The 19101-nt window shown below is 59.6% G+C and overlaps 1 protein-coding gene across 1 annotated transcript; it reads left to right on the top strand.

Moving 5' to 3' along the window:
• Window positions 1-1085: 1085 nt before the first annotated feature.
• Window positions 1086-17980, top strand: SLC9A3R1 (SLC9A3 regulator 1). Its single transcript, XM_006045205.4, has 6 exons — window positions 1086-1764; window positions 11811-11972; window positions 12976-13129; window positions 15671-15711; window positions 16809-16898; window positions 17106-17980. Exons 1-6 carry the CDS (start codon window positions 1300-1302, stop codon window positions 17298-17300), a joined length of 1107 nt encoding a protein of 368 aa, XP_006045267.1. The 5' UTR covers window positions 1086-1299; the 3' UTR covers window positions 17301-17980.
• Window positions 17981-19101: the final 1121 nt, after the last annotated feature.

The following is a 19101-nucleotide window of genomic DNA, read 5'->3' on the forward strand; positions in this document are numbered from 1 at the left end:
CACCCTGTCCACTGTTTCTTTGAGGTGGACCTGATGCGGGGGTGGGGGGAGGGCGGGGGCAGTTCATGTTGAAAAGATCATTGTTGCTTGTCACTGACTGCCAAAATCATTTGATCCTCATCTTTCAATGCCCAACCCACCCCCCACTCCCAAACTGGTCACCTCACCCTTAACAGACTGCCCCCAGCCTCTGTGACCAGCCTCTCATCTTAAAGTAGGAGCTGAAAGAAGGTTTATTATCTCACGGTCCTAATCATTTTAACTTTCTCTGTTGAAACACGCCAGGGCTCCTTTTCCCCAGAGATCGGCTACCTGACTGTGACCTGCCTCTACCCTCCCCCACCTCCCTAGCTAAAGGCTGACGCCGATACACAGTTGCCCCTGGGTGGCCTGTCTTCGCTGGGCAGTCCCGCTAAAGGCTTGGGCGCTCCGCTGGACCTTCACATTGTCCCAGCGAAGATCGGAGCCCGCACCCCTACTAACAGGTCCTGCGCCAAGCGCCCCGCAGACACGAAAAGATTGTTATTCGAACCACTCTCTTGGGTCCGAGGTAGGCCTGGACCACAGTAAAACTGCGGGGACCTTGCAGCCCCGGAGCCGGATTGGTTTTCCTAGCAACAGTCGCCCCCACCCTCACCCCGCAACTGGAGATGCACACTTTGGTTGAAGGCTGTTAAAGCCTCAAGGTCCTTTACCCGAGGGTTGGCGCGCTCAATCCCTGACGCAGGTGGTGGTGGTGGTGGTGGCGCGGGTGTGGGGGTGGGGGGGAATCAGAACCGATCTTGCGAGCCACCCAACTCGGTACCAGGAACCCGCCCCGCACCCAGCGCCCCTCCCCGGGCCTGCACTCCGGCCACTCAGTAACAAACACTTCCACTTCCTGAGCGCTCTTTCTTCTCCCGCCGCGGGGCGCCGAGCGGTGCCCAGAGCCCCGCCCCCGAGTGCTCCCATTGGCCAGCGTCCTTCACCCGGCCAGAGCGCCTCCCGGGAAAGGCCTCTGATTGGCCTGCGGCGGTCCACACCCTCCGCGCGGCCCCGCCCCCCGGGTATGCGGCCCTGGCGGTTTCTGGAACGCTCAGTCGCCGCGCGGGGCGGGGATCGGTGTTTGAACCCCGGCTTCGGCTCCTCGCTGTTCGCCGCCGCGGCTCCCGGGACACCTGCTCACTTGTTGGCCCGTCCGGCCTCTCTGGGCTGCCCTGCCGCTCTCGCCCTCGTCTCCCTGCCCGCAGGGTGGGACACGGAGCTGGACCGGCCCGTCTCCGGACACCGCTGAGCGCCACTGAGCCGTTGCCAGGCGAGATGAGCGCGGACGCGGCGGCCGGGGCACGACTGCCCCGGCTCTGCTGCCTGGAGAAGGGTCCGAACGGCTACGGCTTCCACCTGCACGGGGAAAAGGGCAAGGTAGGCCAGTACATCCGGCTGGTGGAGCCCGGCTCGCCGGCCGAGAAGTCAGGACTGCTGGCCGGAGACCGGCTAGTGGAGGTGAACGGCGAGAACGTAGAGAAGGAGACCCACCAGCAGGTGGTGAACCGCATCCGTGCCTCCCTCAACTCCGTGCGCCTGCTGGTGGTCGACCCGGAGACCGACGAGCGGCTGCAGAAGTTGGGCGTCCAGGTCCGGGAGGAGATGCTGCGTGCCCAGGAAGGGCCCGGGCAGGCCGAACCGTCGGCCGCCGCCGCCGAGGAGCGAGGGGCTGGCGGCGAAAATGAGCCGCCGGCCGCCGCGCCAGAGCCTCCCGAGGCCGAGCAGAGCCCTCAGGAGCGGGTGAGTGCGGGCCCGGGCCTCGCGGTGAGGCTGGATGGAACAGGGTGGGAAGGATAAGAGTAGTGGGGAGACCCAGGCGCCCCGGATGCCCAGCCCTGCTCCCCGCCTTGTCTTTCTGAAACTCGTTCTTCGGAGGCGAGACTGCTTCCGCCCGCCGACTGGGCCAACTGGCAGTTACAGCCTTGAGGCTGCGTCCCATGACCCCTACGTCCCATCCCCAGGCTGGGCTGGGACCCTGAGCGCCTTAGGGAGTGAGGGTGAAGGAGGGCGGCTCAAGGAAGCCCAGTCTCCCTTTCCTCCACTCTGTTGGTGGCTATCTGCTCCGATCCTTTGGGACCCCCAATTCCACCCCACCTCCGAGTGGCCAGCTCCCTCCACAGGCCCCTGGGGGTGGCAAATGAAGCGGCCGGACTTCGAAAAGCCGGAGGAATAACCACCCTCTTTCTGTGTGGAGCTGCAGCGGTGGGAGGAGAGGGGAGAGGAGGGGGCCCTTCCCCCCTTCCCCACAGCCCGCTGGCCTGTGTATCATTAACTTCAGCCTGGTGGACTTCATCCTCCTGAAGTCCAGCGTGACTTCTAAGAAAGAAGCTCCACCATCTGCAGGAGATGTGTGGGGGCGGGGCTGAGGGAGGAGGTGCAGGGGCGTCTGGTCCCGGGGTGGTGGCAGCTCTGCCCCCAGGAGGATTTATGATTCTCAGGAATGTGAGGAGTAAGCTAGCTCGTATCTGGGAGCAGGAGGGAAGACCTTGGAGAAGTGGCTGGCTGTGGGGGTGGGGGGTGGGACAGCAGCCAGGAGGTCACCACGGGCAGGTGGTCTTGCCTGGCACCGGCTGTCCCATTCCAGGCCCTGGACAGCAAGCAGGCTGGTTGCTTTCTGCCCACGCTGGATCAGCTGCAGGAAGGACTTGTACTGAGCCTTCCTTGCCCAGAGAGGGGGGGAGGCCTTAAGGTGAGACTGGAGGGAGGAGGGCCAGGGCCTCCCCTGGGCCTCTTCGGCTTCACCAGCTCTCCACCTGCCGGCAGGGGTGTCCGTGGTACCGGTAGGAGCCTCCCGTGACAGAGAAAGGGCACACTTGAGCCTTTCAGTTTGAAGGTGGAGCCTGAGAGGACCAACTGGTTTGGTAGAAGTGAGGTCACCAGGAGCCCTGTCCAGCCGGAGCTGGGTGCTGGGAATGCCAGGGCCACTGGGAGCCCACTTCCTGCAGCTGCCAAGCTGGCCTTGGCAAGGGTGGGGGTGGGGTCAGAGCACCCTGGCAGGGGGTTGACCCCAGGGAGTTGGAACTCATGATCTCTGGTCCCAGACAAATCCAGTTTGAACTTTGTGCCAAGGGCACCTACTTAGCATTCCCGTTTTTGTGGGTTTTTTTTTATGGACTTGAGCACTTGCACAAGTAACCCACACCGCCCCCCCCCAAGTTGCAGTCATGTTCAGCTCCTCCCACTGCCCTTCCGGTTTTGCTGCTAGGGGTGGGGGACTCCGAGGCCAGGATGGAGGCTTGACCTTCCACGTGCGCTCCCCTGCCAGGCCGTCTGAGAAGCAGCAGAGGTTGGCTCCCGCTCTCTGGGAGACCACAGAATGGGGTTTCCCCCAAGTGGGGGTGTGACCCCTGCATCCGTGTGTATGCTTTATCCGGCCAGTTCCTCCAGCCATTCCCTGGGACAGCATCACCAGGCCTCTTGGGATTTTGGGTCAACAAGCAAGACAGAACTTCTCTGAGCCTTGGTTCTGCCATCGATAAAATGGGAGCACTGGATTCCAGTGACACCTGCCTTCTCTAGGATTTTACGAATAATAATACGCTTGAGCCCCTAGTGGGTGCTGGACTGAGCTCCTTGTGCGCCCAGGTATTTGAATCCCAGCCACGAGCTGGGATCTCCCTTAGCCTCTGTGTAGCCGCTCAGCAGTGTTAATCCCCTCTGGTAGGAAATTCCTGTGAAATTGGTATGGTGGGCATGCAGGTGACTCACCCTGTCTTCAAAACAAAAAAGTTAATAGACACAAGAGTTCAGTGTTCCCCAAGAAGACAAGGGGGAGGGTCTGTATAAGGGATACATACAGCTTTCGCATGTTATTGATTACTTTGAATCTGAATTTATTTGTGGGGGCTGTCATGACATCTCCGTTAGTTCTCAGAAGTGGAAAAGGTTTTGGTGGGGAGTTGTCAAGCAGAGAGGGTGGCAGGTGACATCTCATTGGGAGGAGCGGCCTGGGTCAACAACAGTTCAGGACAGAAGGCAAAGGGGTGCTCGTAGCACTGGTCTCAGAGAAAGGAGTGGGGTGCTTCCAGCCCGGCCCACGTCCACCCCAGGGAGGGAGGAGCCACAGCACCTCTGCTCAGCTGTACTCGCTGGGCCACCTTGAGCCAAGTTTCTCTGAGCTTCCATTTCCTCTCGTTTAATTCAGGAGTGACAGCAGCAGCCTCGTGGGGTTGGTGGGTTACATGAGGATGTCTGTTAAGCCAGTAGCTCAGAGCCTTCACTAAGTAAGCACTCAGTGAACATTGGTGGCCAGGCTCTGGGTTAATAAACATTTCACAGTGATGATTACACGCTCACCCAAGGGGGCAGCCGGGCCTGGATCTGCCCCTCCTGTTGGACACGGGCAGCTGTGGCCAAGCCTGGCATCCCTAGATGCTCAGTCTGGGATCACTACTGTTGAATAATCAGCCCTTCACAATCTGGTCGCCTCCCTCCCGCACTGCCCCTCTCGGACACCCCCAGCCCACTGAGCCACACCAAGGCCGGATTCCCTCCCAGAGTGCCATGCGCTTTGAGCCTCTGCACCTGGTATTCGCACTCGCCGAGCCACCTCGGGCGAAGTTTCTCTGAGCTTCCATTTCCTCTTGTTTAATCTGGGGGTGACAGCAAACCCTTGGGAACCCTCGGCTCCCTAAGACCACTCAGCTCCCAGGTGGCCTTTCCTCTACCCCGCAGGCAACATGAGTTCCCTGTCCTTCCACTTTTCTCACCCCCCAACGCCCAGTATCTGAATCATCTGTTCACCTCTCCCCCCACCTCGTTCAGAGTCCCAAGGGCAACAGCTGTAGCTTATTTATGTTTATCACCCCACGCTGTCCAGGCTCAGGGCAGGGAGGGACTCAATAATTTTTGCATGAATGAATGAGTGCTAAACAGCCTTGGGGGACCTTTGTCCTAGGTCATCTCAGCCCAGCCCAGCTGGGCCTGCTTGTGCCTAGAGAGCACACCCAGAGATCGGAATTCCAGATAGAACTTATTGGCTTTTTCTTGTCTACTAGCAGCTTCCATTTTAAAGCCAGAAGTCTGGGAATGCCAGCCCTGCTGGCATCGTTCCCTGCAAGCCTCAGCTTCTTCCTCTGTGAAATGGGGAGGGAGGCTCCCAGCCTGCAGGGTTGTGGGGGAGATTTAATGAGATGATGGGGAGGAAGGGGAGTGTAAGTGCCCAGCTGGGGGGGGTGGGTTTCCGCCACACCTGACGCTGATCCCAGAGGCAGAGACCGGGTAGGCACCCTGGGTGGCACAGTGCGGGGTGGGCACAATTCGCTGGCAGCCTCCAACCTTTTTCCAGGTTTCATCTCACACAGAGTTGGAGCCGGCGAGGGCAGAGGGGGATTTGAGCTGCAGGGTGTTTGGATTTGAAAGGGACAGGGTGGGACGGTTCCTGTGTCCGTTGGTTCCTCTTCTTAAACCGTTCCTCTTCTTAAACCGCATACTTGGGATTTCTCATTCCCCAGGGATCACCCCCCACCACCCCCCTTATCTTTGGTTCCTGTTCAATCCTGGAGACATTCTCCTGGAGAGAGGAAAGGGGCTTCTTTCTCAAGGAACCCTGTCATGTCTCCATGGGGGCTCTTCTCTGCCTTCGTAGGCTTCCCATCCACCAGCCCCCAAGAAAGTGGAGGGGTTAGGAATTAGGAGAAGAAGGGGCCTTACCAAGGTTATGTGGACGCTGCAAGCCTCTTAGAGAAAGCAGAGCTCTGGTAATAGGAGCTCAAGGCAGAGAAGGAAACCCACATTTCTCCTGAGTCTGCTAATTGCCCGGCCCTGTGCCCTAAAGATAATGATACAAATTCCATTGTTCTTTTTTTTCCCCCCCACCACAACCCTGCAAATTAGGTATTATTTTCTCCATTTTGTAACTTGATAAATAATAAATGGTAGCTATTATCTGTGTCTGGCAACGTGCTCTGTACTAAACACGCCTTACTTATCTCAGTGAATCCCCACAACCACCCTGTGAGACAGAGATTGGCCCTATTGTCTGCTTGTGGAGGCTGAGGCTCCATCGGTTCAGGGGGTGGCCCCTGGCTTCTGTGCTAGTGAGCCCTACCTTGCAGCAGGGCGGTGTCTGAGAACCCTGCTCACTCCGACTCTGCCCATCACATTCCGAGCCACACCAGGGCCATCACATAGGCATAAGTTCAGGCTGCTGGAACCAGCTCCCTGTAAGGGTTCAGGGTTCCCAGGTGTTTCTGTCTCCAGGGGACACGGTCAGGAAAGGTGTCAGCCCTGATGGAAGGTGTTGGCCCAAAAGGGGTGGGCTCCAGGGCCCATCCTTCTCGTGTGATGGGCCTGGACGAGAGTGACCCAGTCTGTACCTTCATCTCCAGGGCCTGAGAGCTGCCCTTGCTGGCTCTGGGGCTCCCCTGTAGCACAAAGGACCCCCCTGCCTCCCACCTGCAGAGGCCTACCTTGACTGTTGGGTTAGATCTGGGTTCTAGTATCACTCACGACCGTGGGACTGAGGGCAGAGCTCTGACTTCCCAGGGACAAAGGCTCCAGCCTCTCTCTGCTTGTTATAAGGCCGTGATGCCCAAATGAAATAGCAAAGGCCGTAGGGACGTAGAAATAGTTGAGAGTGAGACCTCTGGGGTCTGTAGAATGGGCCTTTCGGCAGCCACTGGCCGCACGTGACTCCTAGCGCTTGAAATGTGCTAGTCGAAATTGAGATGTGCAGTGAAGGATGTACAGACCAAAGGATGTAAAATATCCCATTACTAACTTTTCACTAGATTACCTGTTGGGATGATGATATTTTGGATATGTTGTGTTTAAATAAGGTTAAAATTGATTACTTGTGTTTCTGTTTTACTCTTTAATATGGCTGCTGGAACCTTCTAAGTTACCAACATGACTGGCTTCTGTTTCTGTGAGACAAGCTGCTTTAGTTGTTAAGTCGTGCCCAGCTCTTTGCAACCCCGTGGACTGTACCCGCCAGGCTCCTCTGTCCATGGGATTCTCCAGGCAAGAATACTGGAGTGGGTCGCCATTCCCTTCTCCAGGGATTGAAGCCTTGTCTCCTGCTTGGCAGGAGGATTCTTTACCTTGCCGCTCTAGATCTGAGCTCAAAGTCTACCCTCTTCTCCCATCAGCTGCATGTACTTGAGCAATTTATGCCGTCTATTTGAACCCAGCTTTCCTCCACTGTGAAGTGAGGGTGGTAATACCTTCCTCGAAGAGTTATAGTTGGGTCTTAGTGAGAAAATACACTTAAAAGCCCCAGTGTGGTGCTTGGCACGTAGCAAGTGCTCATTAAAGGCCAGCTGCTCTTTGTTATTTCAGTAGAGTCCCAATTTCACAATCTCCAAGAAGGTCCTTACAGAGCCTCTTGGGACCGCCCACGGGAGTTAAATCCAGTGACTTCTGGGAGGAGGGAAAGGGATGAGAAGGGTGATGGGCAGGCAGGCATGGGGCGGCCAGCCTGGACGGTGTCCAGCCAGGCAGCAGCCCAGGTACCAGCCTGCTCCATCCCAGGCTTGCCCAGCCCTGGGGAGACCTGAGCCAAACACTCCATCGACGTGTCTCTGGCCAGCACCAGGAGAGAAGAGCCAGGGAGGACCTGGCTCAGGGCCCTTGGGGGGCAGTGTCAGAGCGGTAGCCAGCCCCCGCCCCCCCTTATCATCTGGATCCCACCCTGCGAGGCTCCAGAAAGAGGCCTTCCGGCTGAGAAGCAGCGGAATCAAGGGCCAGAGTCCCTTCTTTTTCCACAAAGGGAGGTTGTCTGGGATTCCTCAGTGTGTGCAGACCTTGGGTGGGGGTCTTCTAGGGTGAAATACATGAAGGCACATCGGGGTCAGAGGTCATGGGTCAGTGGCAGCCAAGCCCTTGGTCATCCCTCCCTTTGGGTGAGGAGAGGATGCTTTCAGCCCAGAGCCCTGGACCCTGGCCTGTGGTCTGAGTTCCCGGTCACTCCGCAGCCTGCCCTAAAAGACAGTGCCCGCACGCTGCCCGGTCACACGCGCCCCCAGGCAGAGCCGCTTCCTCCACCCTGGTTTCCTTGAAGAGCTGGCGCCAGACGCAGGTCTGTCTCCAGAGCAGCCCTGGCCCCTTCCCCCTAGTATCCCCACCCCTCCCCCACCAGAAGGACCAGGTCTCCCTGTCTCCACCGCCCGCCCCCCCCCACCCATCCCCCCTTGCTGAGGCCGATTCCCTGGCTGGGGGCAGGAGGTACCATTCTTATCTTATTTGCATAAAGCCTGGGCTGGGGGAGGGGCAGTGACCAGTCACCTCTGTCCATTCTCCTGGCCACCCTGGTCTTCTGCTCCTCCAGCCCCACCTTTTGGGACCCAGAGCCGGCAAGCCTGTGGGATATTTTCTATAAGGCTCATCACCATGGCATTGGCCAGGGAGGGGATGGCCCAGTGGGGCGTTGGCCCCCAGCCTCCCCTCCCTGGGGAGGAGCAGGGAGTGGCCCTGGCCTGCTCGCTCCCCAGAGACGGTCACCGGGATTAGGTATCGACTTTCCCCAGCCTCCCAGGTGGCTGCTGATGGTGCCTACTGAATTCCGTGCCCGACGCCCGCTCCCTGGGCCGCGTGGGTGGAGGTGACTGGGCGGCCACTCAGGGGTGGGGCTGGGCTCCCTGGGGGTGGTGGGGAGGTGGTGGAGGAGCAGCCACCAGGCCTGTGCAGGGTTTGGGACCTCCTGAGACCTGGAGAGTGGGAGAAGCCCGCGGGAGAAGAATCTGGAGGCAGCGCTCCTGAAGGGGTCTTTTCCAGAAATCGCTTCTGGTATTGTCCCGGGAGTGAGAGATTCGTCCAGCCCCAGCCTCCCCAGCCCATTTGCACAGACCCTCAGCCACCACTGCCTCGCGGACCCTCTTCTCACTTCTCTGCCAGTCTCCTCACTGAGCAGATCCTGATTTTTTACTTCCAAGCTGCCATGGTCACCCACCTGAGTCTCTGAACACTCTGTGGCCATATTCCCCTCGAAGTCACCCCACCTCCAGCGCAGACCCCTCTGGAGCTGCAACCACAGCTCAAGGCCACTTGTGAGCTCCTGGGGGCCCCATACCAGACCCAGGATATCCTGGAGGGCCCACGTTTCCCCTTGCCCCAGCTCCAGGGGCCCAGGCCCAGAGCAGCGGTGGCCAAACTCTGGCCAGTGCCTGAGCTCTCCGCATCTTCTCAGTGCGGGGCCTCAGGGAGCTGCCCCAGGCTCCAGACAGCACCAGCCTCTGCCAGGCCGGGCTAGGCTCCTTTGATGACTGACTCAGCAGCTGGCAGTGACAGTTCTGGAGGCAGCTGGAGGAGGGGTGGAGAGAAACACGAGAAGGAAGGGGAGCCCCCTGCCCAGTCTGGGGGGGGCAGGTTGGGAAGGTAGGAGCTGGGTGGGGTTCTATAGTAGCCTGAGCACCTCAGAAAATGCCTGGGGTTTCCTGGGCCCCTGGAGGGGGATCTACCACTTCCTGAGATCCTTATGGCCTGGCAGAGGGGCGTGAGGTGCAAAGGACGGGTCCCCAGGCAAGGGTCCCCAGGGTGCCAGGTGCTCCGGATCAGTAAGGGAAGCCACCGGGCCTGCCTGCTCCCAGCTGAGCCGCCCTCTCCGGAAGGAAGCCTGTGGTTTCATCATCTCCCCGCCCCTCGCAGCAGAGGCTGCAGCCTGAGTTTGCAGCTCTTGCCCAAGTGGGCCTCCTCCCGGTCTAGGCTTTGGGTCCTGCCGTGGATGGTGGCAGGGCACACAGGTTTCCAAGTCAGAGCCCCGGGTGGAGTCCTGGCTCCTCTGCCGGAGTGCTCAGGCTATGGGCTTCACGTCTGGGGTCTCACTTTCACCATCTCCAGGATGGGGGTTAGGGCTAGGGTCCTAACCCATGGGAGAGAGGCTCTTTGGAGTCAGGGGCGGCGGGAGGGGCAGGAGACAGCGGGCCACCCTCTGGCTTCCCATGATTCACCCTCCCCGCTTTCTCAGGGTGACAGCGGAGTGCTGCCCACAGAAAGCCGAGCCTCCCCGTGGTGGCAACTGGTCGGACCTGTTCCTCCTCCCCCCCAGGGCTGGGGGAGGGCTTAGCTTGAGGGGAGAAGAGCCTCACTTACTCCCGGAACTAGATGGGGGGGGCGGGTGACAACCAACAGGGGGTGGGCATGGGGAGTCCCTGGGGAGTGGGCCCCCCTCCCCTTTTTCATGCTCACGTAAGTGCTTCTGCCCCTGTCTGGGATGCCCAGGTTGGGTAAAGCCAAGCCTAACTGTCACCTCACCCTCCTTCCGGTCTGGGCCTCTCTACACCCCCAATCAACATCCTGAAGCTGAAAGGCCCGCCCAGGCCTCTGAAGGAAAGCAGAGTCACCCTCCCCACCCCACACTCCCCATCCTCCGGGGAGCTGAGGGGTGGGGACTGAGTCCACCGCAGGTGGCAGCTGCCTCCTGGGCCCGGCAGGTTGGGGCAGGAGGCCTGTGGGTCCTCCCCGCCCCGCCCCTCCCTTGCCTTCTCTCCCAGCTGGGCAGTGAGGTTTCAGAGCGACCAGCACCCCACCCTCAGAATCTCACCTCTCCGCTTCCTGTGACTGTCTGGTATTAGCAACGATGGGGCGTCCCCACGTGCACAGGGGCTCCCACGTATGTTAACTGGACCTCCTAGCACCCCTGGGAGGCAGGTGGCACTAAGAACGGTCTATAAACAAGGAACCCAAGGCTCTAAGAAGGAAATGACTTGCTCTGGGTCACTGAGCCGGGAAGCTGGAAGCTGGGCCAGGGCCCTGACTTCGGCTTTTGCTCTTTGCCTGGCATCCGGGTGATAATTCCAAACTGGCAGGCTTGGGGGCTGGGGGAGAGGGAACCCATGTCTGTCCGTGGGCTCCGAGCTCAGACCGCCTCAGCTCCCTCCACCTGTAAATGTGCCCTTGGGCCGCAGGCGCTGAAGCTGGGTCGAGGATGGTGGGAGCTGAGGGTCTGAGTGTTTGCACACAGCCTGTCTGTGGGCTCTTGGCGGGTCCTCCCCAGGTCACAGCCGCACGGGGCTCCCCACAGTCCAGCCCTGCTCTCCACCGCCCCCTCCCCATTCAGGCTCCCTGGTATCCAGCAGGCTCTTTGCAGTCTGTCACTACCTTTGTCCTCGGCCTTGCTTCTGCTGGTGGGACGTCCGGGACCCCTGGCTGTACCTCCCTCAGCCCCATGGTCATCTGGCTCCCAGCTCCCTTTAGGTGGGCCTTTTGGCTTGGTGGGGACAAGCCGGGAGTCCATGTAGGCAAGGGAAGGCTTTACTGTAAATATGTAAACCAGCTCTGAGTAACCACCTGCCCTTGCTTCCCCCTGCAGAGAGGAGGGTACAAAAGGGCCGGGGGTCCCCAGTCACTGTCCCAGGTACTCAGGTTGGCAGGGATGCTACCAGGGGAGAAGCAGACCAAGCCATTAGCTGGGAGGGATGAGGTAGCCATCAAAACACCATGACAAAGGGACTTCCCTAGCGCTCCAGTGGTTGACTTGACACGTCTCATGCAGGGGGCATATGTTCCATCCCTGGTTGGGTAACTCAGATTTCACATGCCTCTTGGTGTGGCCAAAAAAATATCATGATTAACCTTAGAATGTCAGAAAGGCAGAGACCTGAGCTAGTCTGCTCCCACCCCTCACTTGCCGAAAGAGGGAACAGTGGCATGGACTCAGGAGCAGCTCTGTGCCCAGGGGCACCCAGGCAGGTTGCGGCAGGGCAGGGTCCCTGGCCAGCATTCTCTCTGGCTGCTGGAGGATCTGAGGAGCCTCCCTCGGTCAGAGGGGATGGGGTCAGGCACAGAGCGGGGAGGGCAGCACCCCAGGCCGGTGTGGAAGAACCACGGCCCCTCCTTTCTCTCCACAGCGCGAGCTTCGGCCTCGGCTCTGCGCCATGAAGAAGGGCCCCAATGGTTACGGCTTCAACCTGCACAGCGACAAGTCCAAGCCAGGCCAGTTCATCCGGGCCGTGGACCCAGACTCTCCCGCCGAGGCCTCGGGGCTCCGGGCCCAAGACCGCATCGTGGAGGTAACGTGAGGCTTCCTGCCCCCTTCCCAGGCTCCTCCTTCCCAGTGGCCTCCTCCACGGCAGCCAACATACCACCTGCTCCTTGGTTAGCCCGTGAGGCCTGGACAGCCCATAGATGCTAGAGAGAGGGCGGGAGGGAAGGGGAGAATGGTGGGTGAATGGGCAAGAGGGAAGGAAGGAAAGATGGGGGATTCCCTGGTGGTCCAGTGGTTAGGACGCCACACTTCCACTCCTGGGTCCTTGGTCAGGGAACTAAGATCTCACGAGCTGCGAGGTGCAGCCAAGAAAAAGATTTTTAAAGAAGGAAGGAAAGATGGGTGAATGGATGGATGGACAGATAGAGAGGTGAACTGACTTCTTTCCTGTTTGCACCTCCTATGGGCTCTTCTCGCCGAGCAGACACGCTCAGCGGCCCACAGATCCCGCATCCGTCCAGGGAGCTGCCTGGGCCACAGCCAGTTGCCCGCTCTCCGAGGCCTCCATGCCAGCACGGGGACAGGGCGGGGCTGGGGACCATGAAATCCGTCCCCCGAGTGAGGCTGGCAGGCACGCTCTTGCACCCTTGTGCTCTGCCGGTCAGAAGAGGAAACGTGAACCCAGGGCCTGGGGCAGGTCCCAGAATCTCAGCCTTAGAGCCTCAGAGCTGGAAGATCAGCTCTCCCAAGACGTCTCAGTTTACAGGCGAGCAAACCAAGGCCCAGGCAGGGAAGTACCTAGAAACGCTGGGGCCCAACCCAGGCCTCCCAGACCCTTCCCAAACCGTCTGTCACAGCTGTGTTTGTTCAGTCTTGGCCGGGTATTTTCTTTGGCTTTTCCCACGTGTCCTGCCTCCCCATCCGACCGTCAAGTGGGAGGACCACACGGCCTGGTTCAGGGCTCTACAGGCAGGGGTAGGGGGCTGGGGTGGGCACTGTGTGTTCCCCGATTGCCAACCAGCTCAGCCTTCACCTGCCCCCCGCCCAGAACTGAGACCTATGCAGGTAACCTCTGCCCCCACCCACAGGTGAACGGGGTCTGCGTGGAGGGCAAGCCGCACGGGGAGGTGGTGTCCGCCATCAAGGCCGGCGGGGACGAGGCCAAGCTGCTGGTGGTGGACAGGGAGACGGACGAGTTCTTCAAGAAATGCAAAGTGATCCCTTCGCAGGAGCACCTGCAAGGTGAGCTGGGCTTGGCAGCCTGAGGCCCCCCCGGGTCAGGAATGTGCTCTGGACTTTATTGGGTCCCACGTGAGGGGAGGCAGGCAGTGTGGGTTGGGGGAGAGGGTAAGGGAGAGAAAGCCGGCGTAGGCAGTAGGTTTCTGCAGATGGAGTATGGCTGGGGGGTGGGGGGTGGGGACCCACACAAGGGATGGTGAGATGGAATGGGTTGCTGATTCCGCAGAGGGAGGGGACCCCCCCCCCGCCCGACTCTACCCGCGGTAAGCACTCAGGGCAGGGCCGATGCAAGGAAACAGTTAACTCTGGGGCGGCTTCCAGCCTTGGCTTGGTCAGATCAGAGTCCAGTGACAGGGGCCCAGTGCCTCCCCTTCCCTTCTCTCAGGTTGTCTTGGAAACCCAGGCTTGCTGGCTCCAGAGAGCGGTGGGTCCCTGGGCCCCTGCCCTCCCCCTCCCCTCCATCACCCTGCCAAGCCTGGCACCTCCCCCGCCCTGGCCCGAGCCAGGACAAGGAGGAGCTGAGCCGCGCTGTGCTGCCTGGTCTGGACCTTCTCCCTGGGAAGATGAAGATAGCTCCCAGGGGGGTGGGGGGCGCTGGGTGGAACTTCTTTGGACTGTGCAGTGGGTGGGGCTTCCTTGAGGGTCAGATGTGGAGCACAGGGGTCCACACAGAGGTCTTGCCACAAATTCAGATCGCTAGCTTGGAGGGGCCCAGTGGGTCCTGGGGGTATCCTGGAAGTCCCTAGCAGACTCCGGTCATGGGAGGTGGGTACCACTGTGCCCTTGTCTCCCAAGTTCATGGAAAGCAGGTGAGTCCGATAATCCCCATCCTCATCAGGGGGAAAGCTGAGGCCCCGAGAAATCCCCAGCCTTGCTCTCGGCAGTGTGGTGTGGGAAAGGGAAAGTGCTAGTGGCTGAGTCCCGCCTGACTCTGCAATCCCGTGGTCTGCAGCCCACCAGGCTCATCTGTCTGTGGAGTTCTCCTAGGCCAGAATACTGGAGTGGGTCACCATGCCCTTCTCCAGGGGATCTTCCTGACCCAGGGATGGAACCCAGGTCTCCTGAATTGGCAGGCGGATTCTCTACCACTGAGCCACTAGGGAGGCCCCGGTGTGGGAAGACACAGCTGAAATCTGGACTCCCCTTGGCTGCTCCTATACCTTCCCCTGCCTCCCCCAGCATCCTTCTCCCCCAACTCCCAAGTCATCAACCCTCTCTCTTCCCCCTGGCTGGGCAGGAAGGGCCCTGGGAACCTCCATGACTGCGGCCTCTGATCAGAGGACCTGCAGAGGGAGGCGTGGGGGCGAGTCCCCTGCCCAGGTGTCCCCCTCCCAAGTGGATGTAACTCTGCATGTCCCCAGCTGCTGCCCCCTGCCCACAGCTGAGCAGCCCACAGCTCACGGGTGAGCAGGGTACAGTGGAGGGTGAGTCAGGGTCCCTGTGTCCCGCAGTCCCCTGCCCAGCCACTGTGGGAGGGCTGGATGAGAGGTGTGCCTGCCCCGGTCCAGAGCAAGGAGAAAGACGTACCCTGACCTTAAGCTAAGAGTTCAGAAGAAACCCACCCAGGCTGACCTGAGATGGAACAGCCCCCTTTGCGGCCAGGTGGGGCGTCTACCCTGAGTGAGGCCTGGGAGGGTGACCCCAGGCCGTGTCCCCGCCCTCTGACCCCACCTGCCACCACCGGGTTCCCCCCTGGCTGGGGGATGGCACGCCCAGGACTCTGCCCTGAGCCCTGGGCCCCCCTCCATCCCCACACAGGCCAGGAGGAGTTGGGGTTCTTTAGCAGCTGATGGTCATAACCAGGGCGTGATCCCAGTTATGTTGACACAACCGTCACCTAGGAAGCATTAGAAAAATACTGATTCCTAGGCCTGTCCCAGACCCACTTAGATAAACACCCTGGTGTCAAAGCCCAGGGATCTGTATTTCTAACCAACTTCCTGGGTGGTTGGGAGGCAGCTGCCTGGAATTTCAACCCCGTCTACAACAGTGCTTTTTTCAAACAGCTCCTTACTCATCAGTGGTTCTTGGGATTAATTAAGTAGGCACCTTTTTTCCTTTAACTTTTTATTTTGTATTGGAATATAGCCGATTAACAATGTTATGACAGTTTCAGGTGAACAGCTTAGGGACTCAGCCGTACATATACATGTATCCATTCTCTCCCAAACCCCCCTCCCGTCCAGGCCGCCACTTAACACTGAGCAGAGTTCCCTGTGCTGTACAGTAAGTTCTTGTTGGCTATCCACTTTAAATATAGCAGTGTACATGTCCCTCCCCCGTCTTTTTAATCAGACTAAATAGGAAATATCAAAGAGCCTTGTGATGTAGTAAAGGCAAGTTGTTTTGTGAAATGCTACATAGTCTGCGGCTGCTGGGTTGTCAAAATGTCCAGTGTACTATAGTGGGTGGCAGTCAAGAGACTTAAACACTGGCCTTGGGGCACAAGGTCGAGTGGTCTACCCAAACCCACGGCCCCCGCCTTCCGCGCCCTGCTCCGTCCACAGCTTCTGACTCACCTGCGCTCTTCTCTTCCCCATCCAGGTCCCTTGCCTGAGCCCATTACCAATGGGGAGATCGAGAAGGTAAAAGCAGAGCCTTGATGCTTCTCGGGCTCAGTCCTGGGGCTGCGGGAGGCGGGGGAGGGGGCGTGGTGAGGAGGAGGACACTGTCTGGTTCAGGTGTAAACTTGGTGTCTCCTGGCAGATCCCTCCCGAGCCCCAGGCCGTGTAAGGGCCCCAGCCTGGGGCCGAGGCAGAGGGGACGGGCCTCCTGGCCAGGCCCTCCGCAGCCACCATCCTGGGTGACAGGCCCCGCCTCCAGCTGCCCACCACACAGGAGGCCATTCTTCCCCCCAAGAACAGAGCGGCAGTGTCTGCCCGTGGGCTGCCCAGGCCCTGCTACTTCCAGTCTGGGTTGGGAGAACAAAGCCCCTCCTACCCGGGCCAAAGGGAAGAGGAGGCAGTGGGGACCGGGGGAGAGATGGTGCGGCCCGGTGCCAGCTGGGGCCACAGGAACCCAGGCAGAAGTGGAGTGCCCAGCTGCAGCCCAAGGCCTGGGCTCTGGGACAGCCCCCTCGGGATCAGACCACAGGGCGGGAGGGCTCCTCGGGGTCTGCTCCAAGGCTTCCTTTCCCTGGGGTATCCTGCCGGGGTTGGGGGGTTGTGTAGCAAGAAGGCCCTGAACCACCTGAGCCTTCAGTCACTTCCTCTGTGGGTCTCTCACCCTCCCCCACCTTATTCCCTCGAAGCCCTTCTTGGCTGCTTGGGGGTTAAGATTTCAAGAATCCGGGGTCAAGTCCAAGTAAACAAGTCAGGTGGGCTGCAAGAGACTCAGGGGGCATCACGGGTGTCCCCCACACCGAGCAGAGTCTCCCGGCACCCCCACACCCCAGGAGGCCCCTCCGTGGTCACTGTGCCAAGGAGGAGTCAACCCCAGAGGCTGCCTGGGAGGACGGGGGCGGGGTGAGCCATCCAGCTAATCCCACGAGGGATGGTCCCGCTGCCCTGGATGGTGGAACCCGGCTGCCCTCTGATCCTTGGAAGAATGTGAAAATGTAAATTCTCGCGGGTCCCTGGCAGGCTCAGGCAGCGGGGCTCTGGGGTGTATGGCAGGGCTCAGACCGAGGCCCCATATTCCCCGGGAATGCCCACCCACATGCCTCCTCTCCTTTCTGCACCAGGAGAACAGTCCTGAAGCCCTGGCCGAGACGGCCTCTGAGAGCCCCATGCCACCCCTGGCAAGAACCGCCTCCAGTGACACCAGCGAGGAGGTACGGCCGGCTGGCTGGGCGGGCGGGGGGTGGCACTGGGTGACAGCAAGTCCATTCCCAGGCCTCGCTCGCTCCTGGCACACCGGCCTGCCGTGGAGGTCACACACTGAACCACGTTCTGTTCTCGTGACCTGGCTTCCCAGCGCACAGCCTCAAGGGAGCACCTCGCCAAGGTACTGAGACCCGCTCTCTTGCTCCTCTTTGCAGCTGAATTCCCAAGACAGCCCCAAGAAACAGGACTCCACAGCACCCTCGTCTACCTCCTCCTCATCCTCCGACCCCATCCTGGACTTCAACATCTCCCTGGCTGTGGCCAAAGAGAGGGCCCACCAGAAGCGCGTCAGCAAACGGGCCCCGCAGATGGACTGGAGCAAGAAAAACGAACTCTTCAGCAACCTCTGAGCCGCACCCCCCACACCAGCAAAGCCCAGCCCCACACCCAGTCAACTCCCTCTCCCCCACTTACCCCTAGATCAACACACAAATCAGCACCAGCATCTCCTCTCTCGGCAAATCTGATCTTTGTAGAGAACTATGTTCTTCCCTTACCTCCAACAAGGTGACTGTTTTTCTGTCCTGCCCCAGTCAAAAAGTAGACTCTGTGCCCCTCCTCATTGGATGCTTCAGCCCACCTGCAGTCCCCCTGCCACTCTCCTGGGACATCACTGGGACCTCCATCAAGCAAAGATCCTGAGACTGGGCAACAGATTACCTTCCCTCCTGACCCCAAGTGATGACCAGGTCCAGGATCCATCAAGGAAGGACTCTGATCACAGCAACATCCCGGAGTGGGCTGGGGCCACCATCCTCAGAGCTGTGACTTGGGCATCTTATTTTTGATTTTTTAAGTGCAGTACTACAGAGTTTAGAAGGACTTTCGATTCTTAATTAACATGATTTCCCAGGTTGTTGCATCCGGGACGTAGCAGTGGCCTTACCCTTCCTTCAACTTTTTTTTTTCTGCTCCCACCCCTCGAGACCTGGGCAACATGGGGAGGGTTTGGCCACCCCCTGCCCAACCCTGAGCCAGACACAATTGTAAGGAAATTCTTACCCGAAATTCAACTACTTTCTCCAAACCACCTTGGCCTCTGTGTGTTCCTTTGCAGCTCTGTCCATGTGTGTCCCCAGAGTGGCCTCTGGCTGAGAGAATTGTCCAGGGCTCCCTGGGACCCCAAGCCCGGAGCCAGAAGTGGGGTGGCTTTAAACAGAGGGCCTTAAGCCTGTAGCCACTGGGTGGCTACGCCATGCTTGAGTCCTGTGGGAGGACCCGCTGGGGCTCCCGTGTGCTTGGCTCACTGGGGCTGCCCTACAGGGATGAGGATCAGGGAAACGGGGAGCTTAGAGCCCACGTGCGCAGAGGGAGGACTCTAAGAGCCACCTCGGATCCCAGGAGCGTTCAAAGGGTCAATCCACAATGGAGCCAGACGGCTTGGCTGTAATCTTTCTGCCTGCAGCCAGAGAGACACAGATTCCCAGGCATGACCCAAGCTGGTGTTCCCGCCCCTCAGATACTCTTATCTTACCTGACCATGGACCTGACTGTGGGGATGGGTAGGACAGACCCGGCCCGCTGGGCCCTGGAACATGCTTGTGGCAGGTGGGGTGGAGGGGACTTTCCAAGGGTGAAAGGCCCTGCTCCTACACGGGAGGTCCGGGTCTCGATGCTGCTGACCCGAGGGCATCCTGGACAGCTGCCAGCATGGCCTGCAGGGCTCGGTTCATGGGCAGGCCGGAGGAAGGGAAGCAGGCCCTGGGCTGTCCTCCACCCCACCCGGAGGCCACTCAAGCCAGGCTCCTGGGACTGAGGAGAACAAGCAGGGAAGGTCACTATCTGATCATCACTAGAGCTGTTAAGATTAGAATTCCACCATTGGTAAAGAGAAACCTTCCCAAACCCTTACCACGGCACCACCTGCAGCAGTTAGCCTGGGCCTGGCCTGACCCCACTCTCCCTTGCCCCCATCCTGTGCCCCACCAGGCTGGGGAGGGGCCCTCCCTACCTCACCTGCTGGGTGGGGATGCCCTAAGGACTTCTGACTCTGATTAAGCTGGCACAGGTGGAAGGAACGGGTGGCTCAGAGGCAACTGTCACTGAGGGGCCTGGGACCTCAGCAAACAGTTTGCGTGTTAGGTTCAGGTGTGTATTTTAATGATTTTATTTATGGCTGTGCAGGCTCTTCATGCTGCGTGGGCTTTTCTC

This window comes from Bubalus bubalis, chromosome 3 (genome assembly GCF_019923935.1).
Source record: "Bubalus bubalis isolate 160015118507 breed Murrah chromosome 3, NDDB_SH_1, whole genome shotgun sequence".
Lineage (NCBI taxonomy): Eukaryota > Metazoa > Chordata > Mammalia > Artiodactyla > Bovidae > Bubalus > Bubalus bubalis.

What these genes read in the sequence shown, in the direction of transcription:
- SLC9A3R1 (XM_006045205.4), top strand. Translation starts at nt 1,300, where the DNA reads ATGAGCGCGGACGCGGCGGCCGGGGCACGACTGCCCCGGCTCTGCTGC. An exon ending in AGCAGAGCCCTCAGGAGCGG is followed by an intron (nt 1,765 to 11,810) that starts GTGAGTGCGGGC and finishes TTCTCTCCACAG; the next exon opens with CGCGAGCTTCGGCCTCGGCT. An exon ending in CCAGTGACACCAGCGAGGAG is followed by an intron (nt 16,899 to 17,105) that starts GTACGGCCGGCT and finishes TCCTCTTTGCAG; the next exon opens with CTGAATTCCCAAGACAGCCC.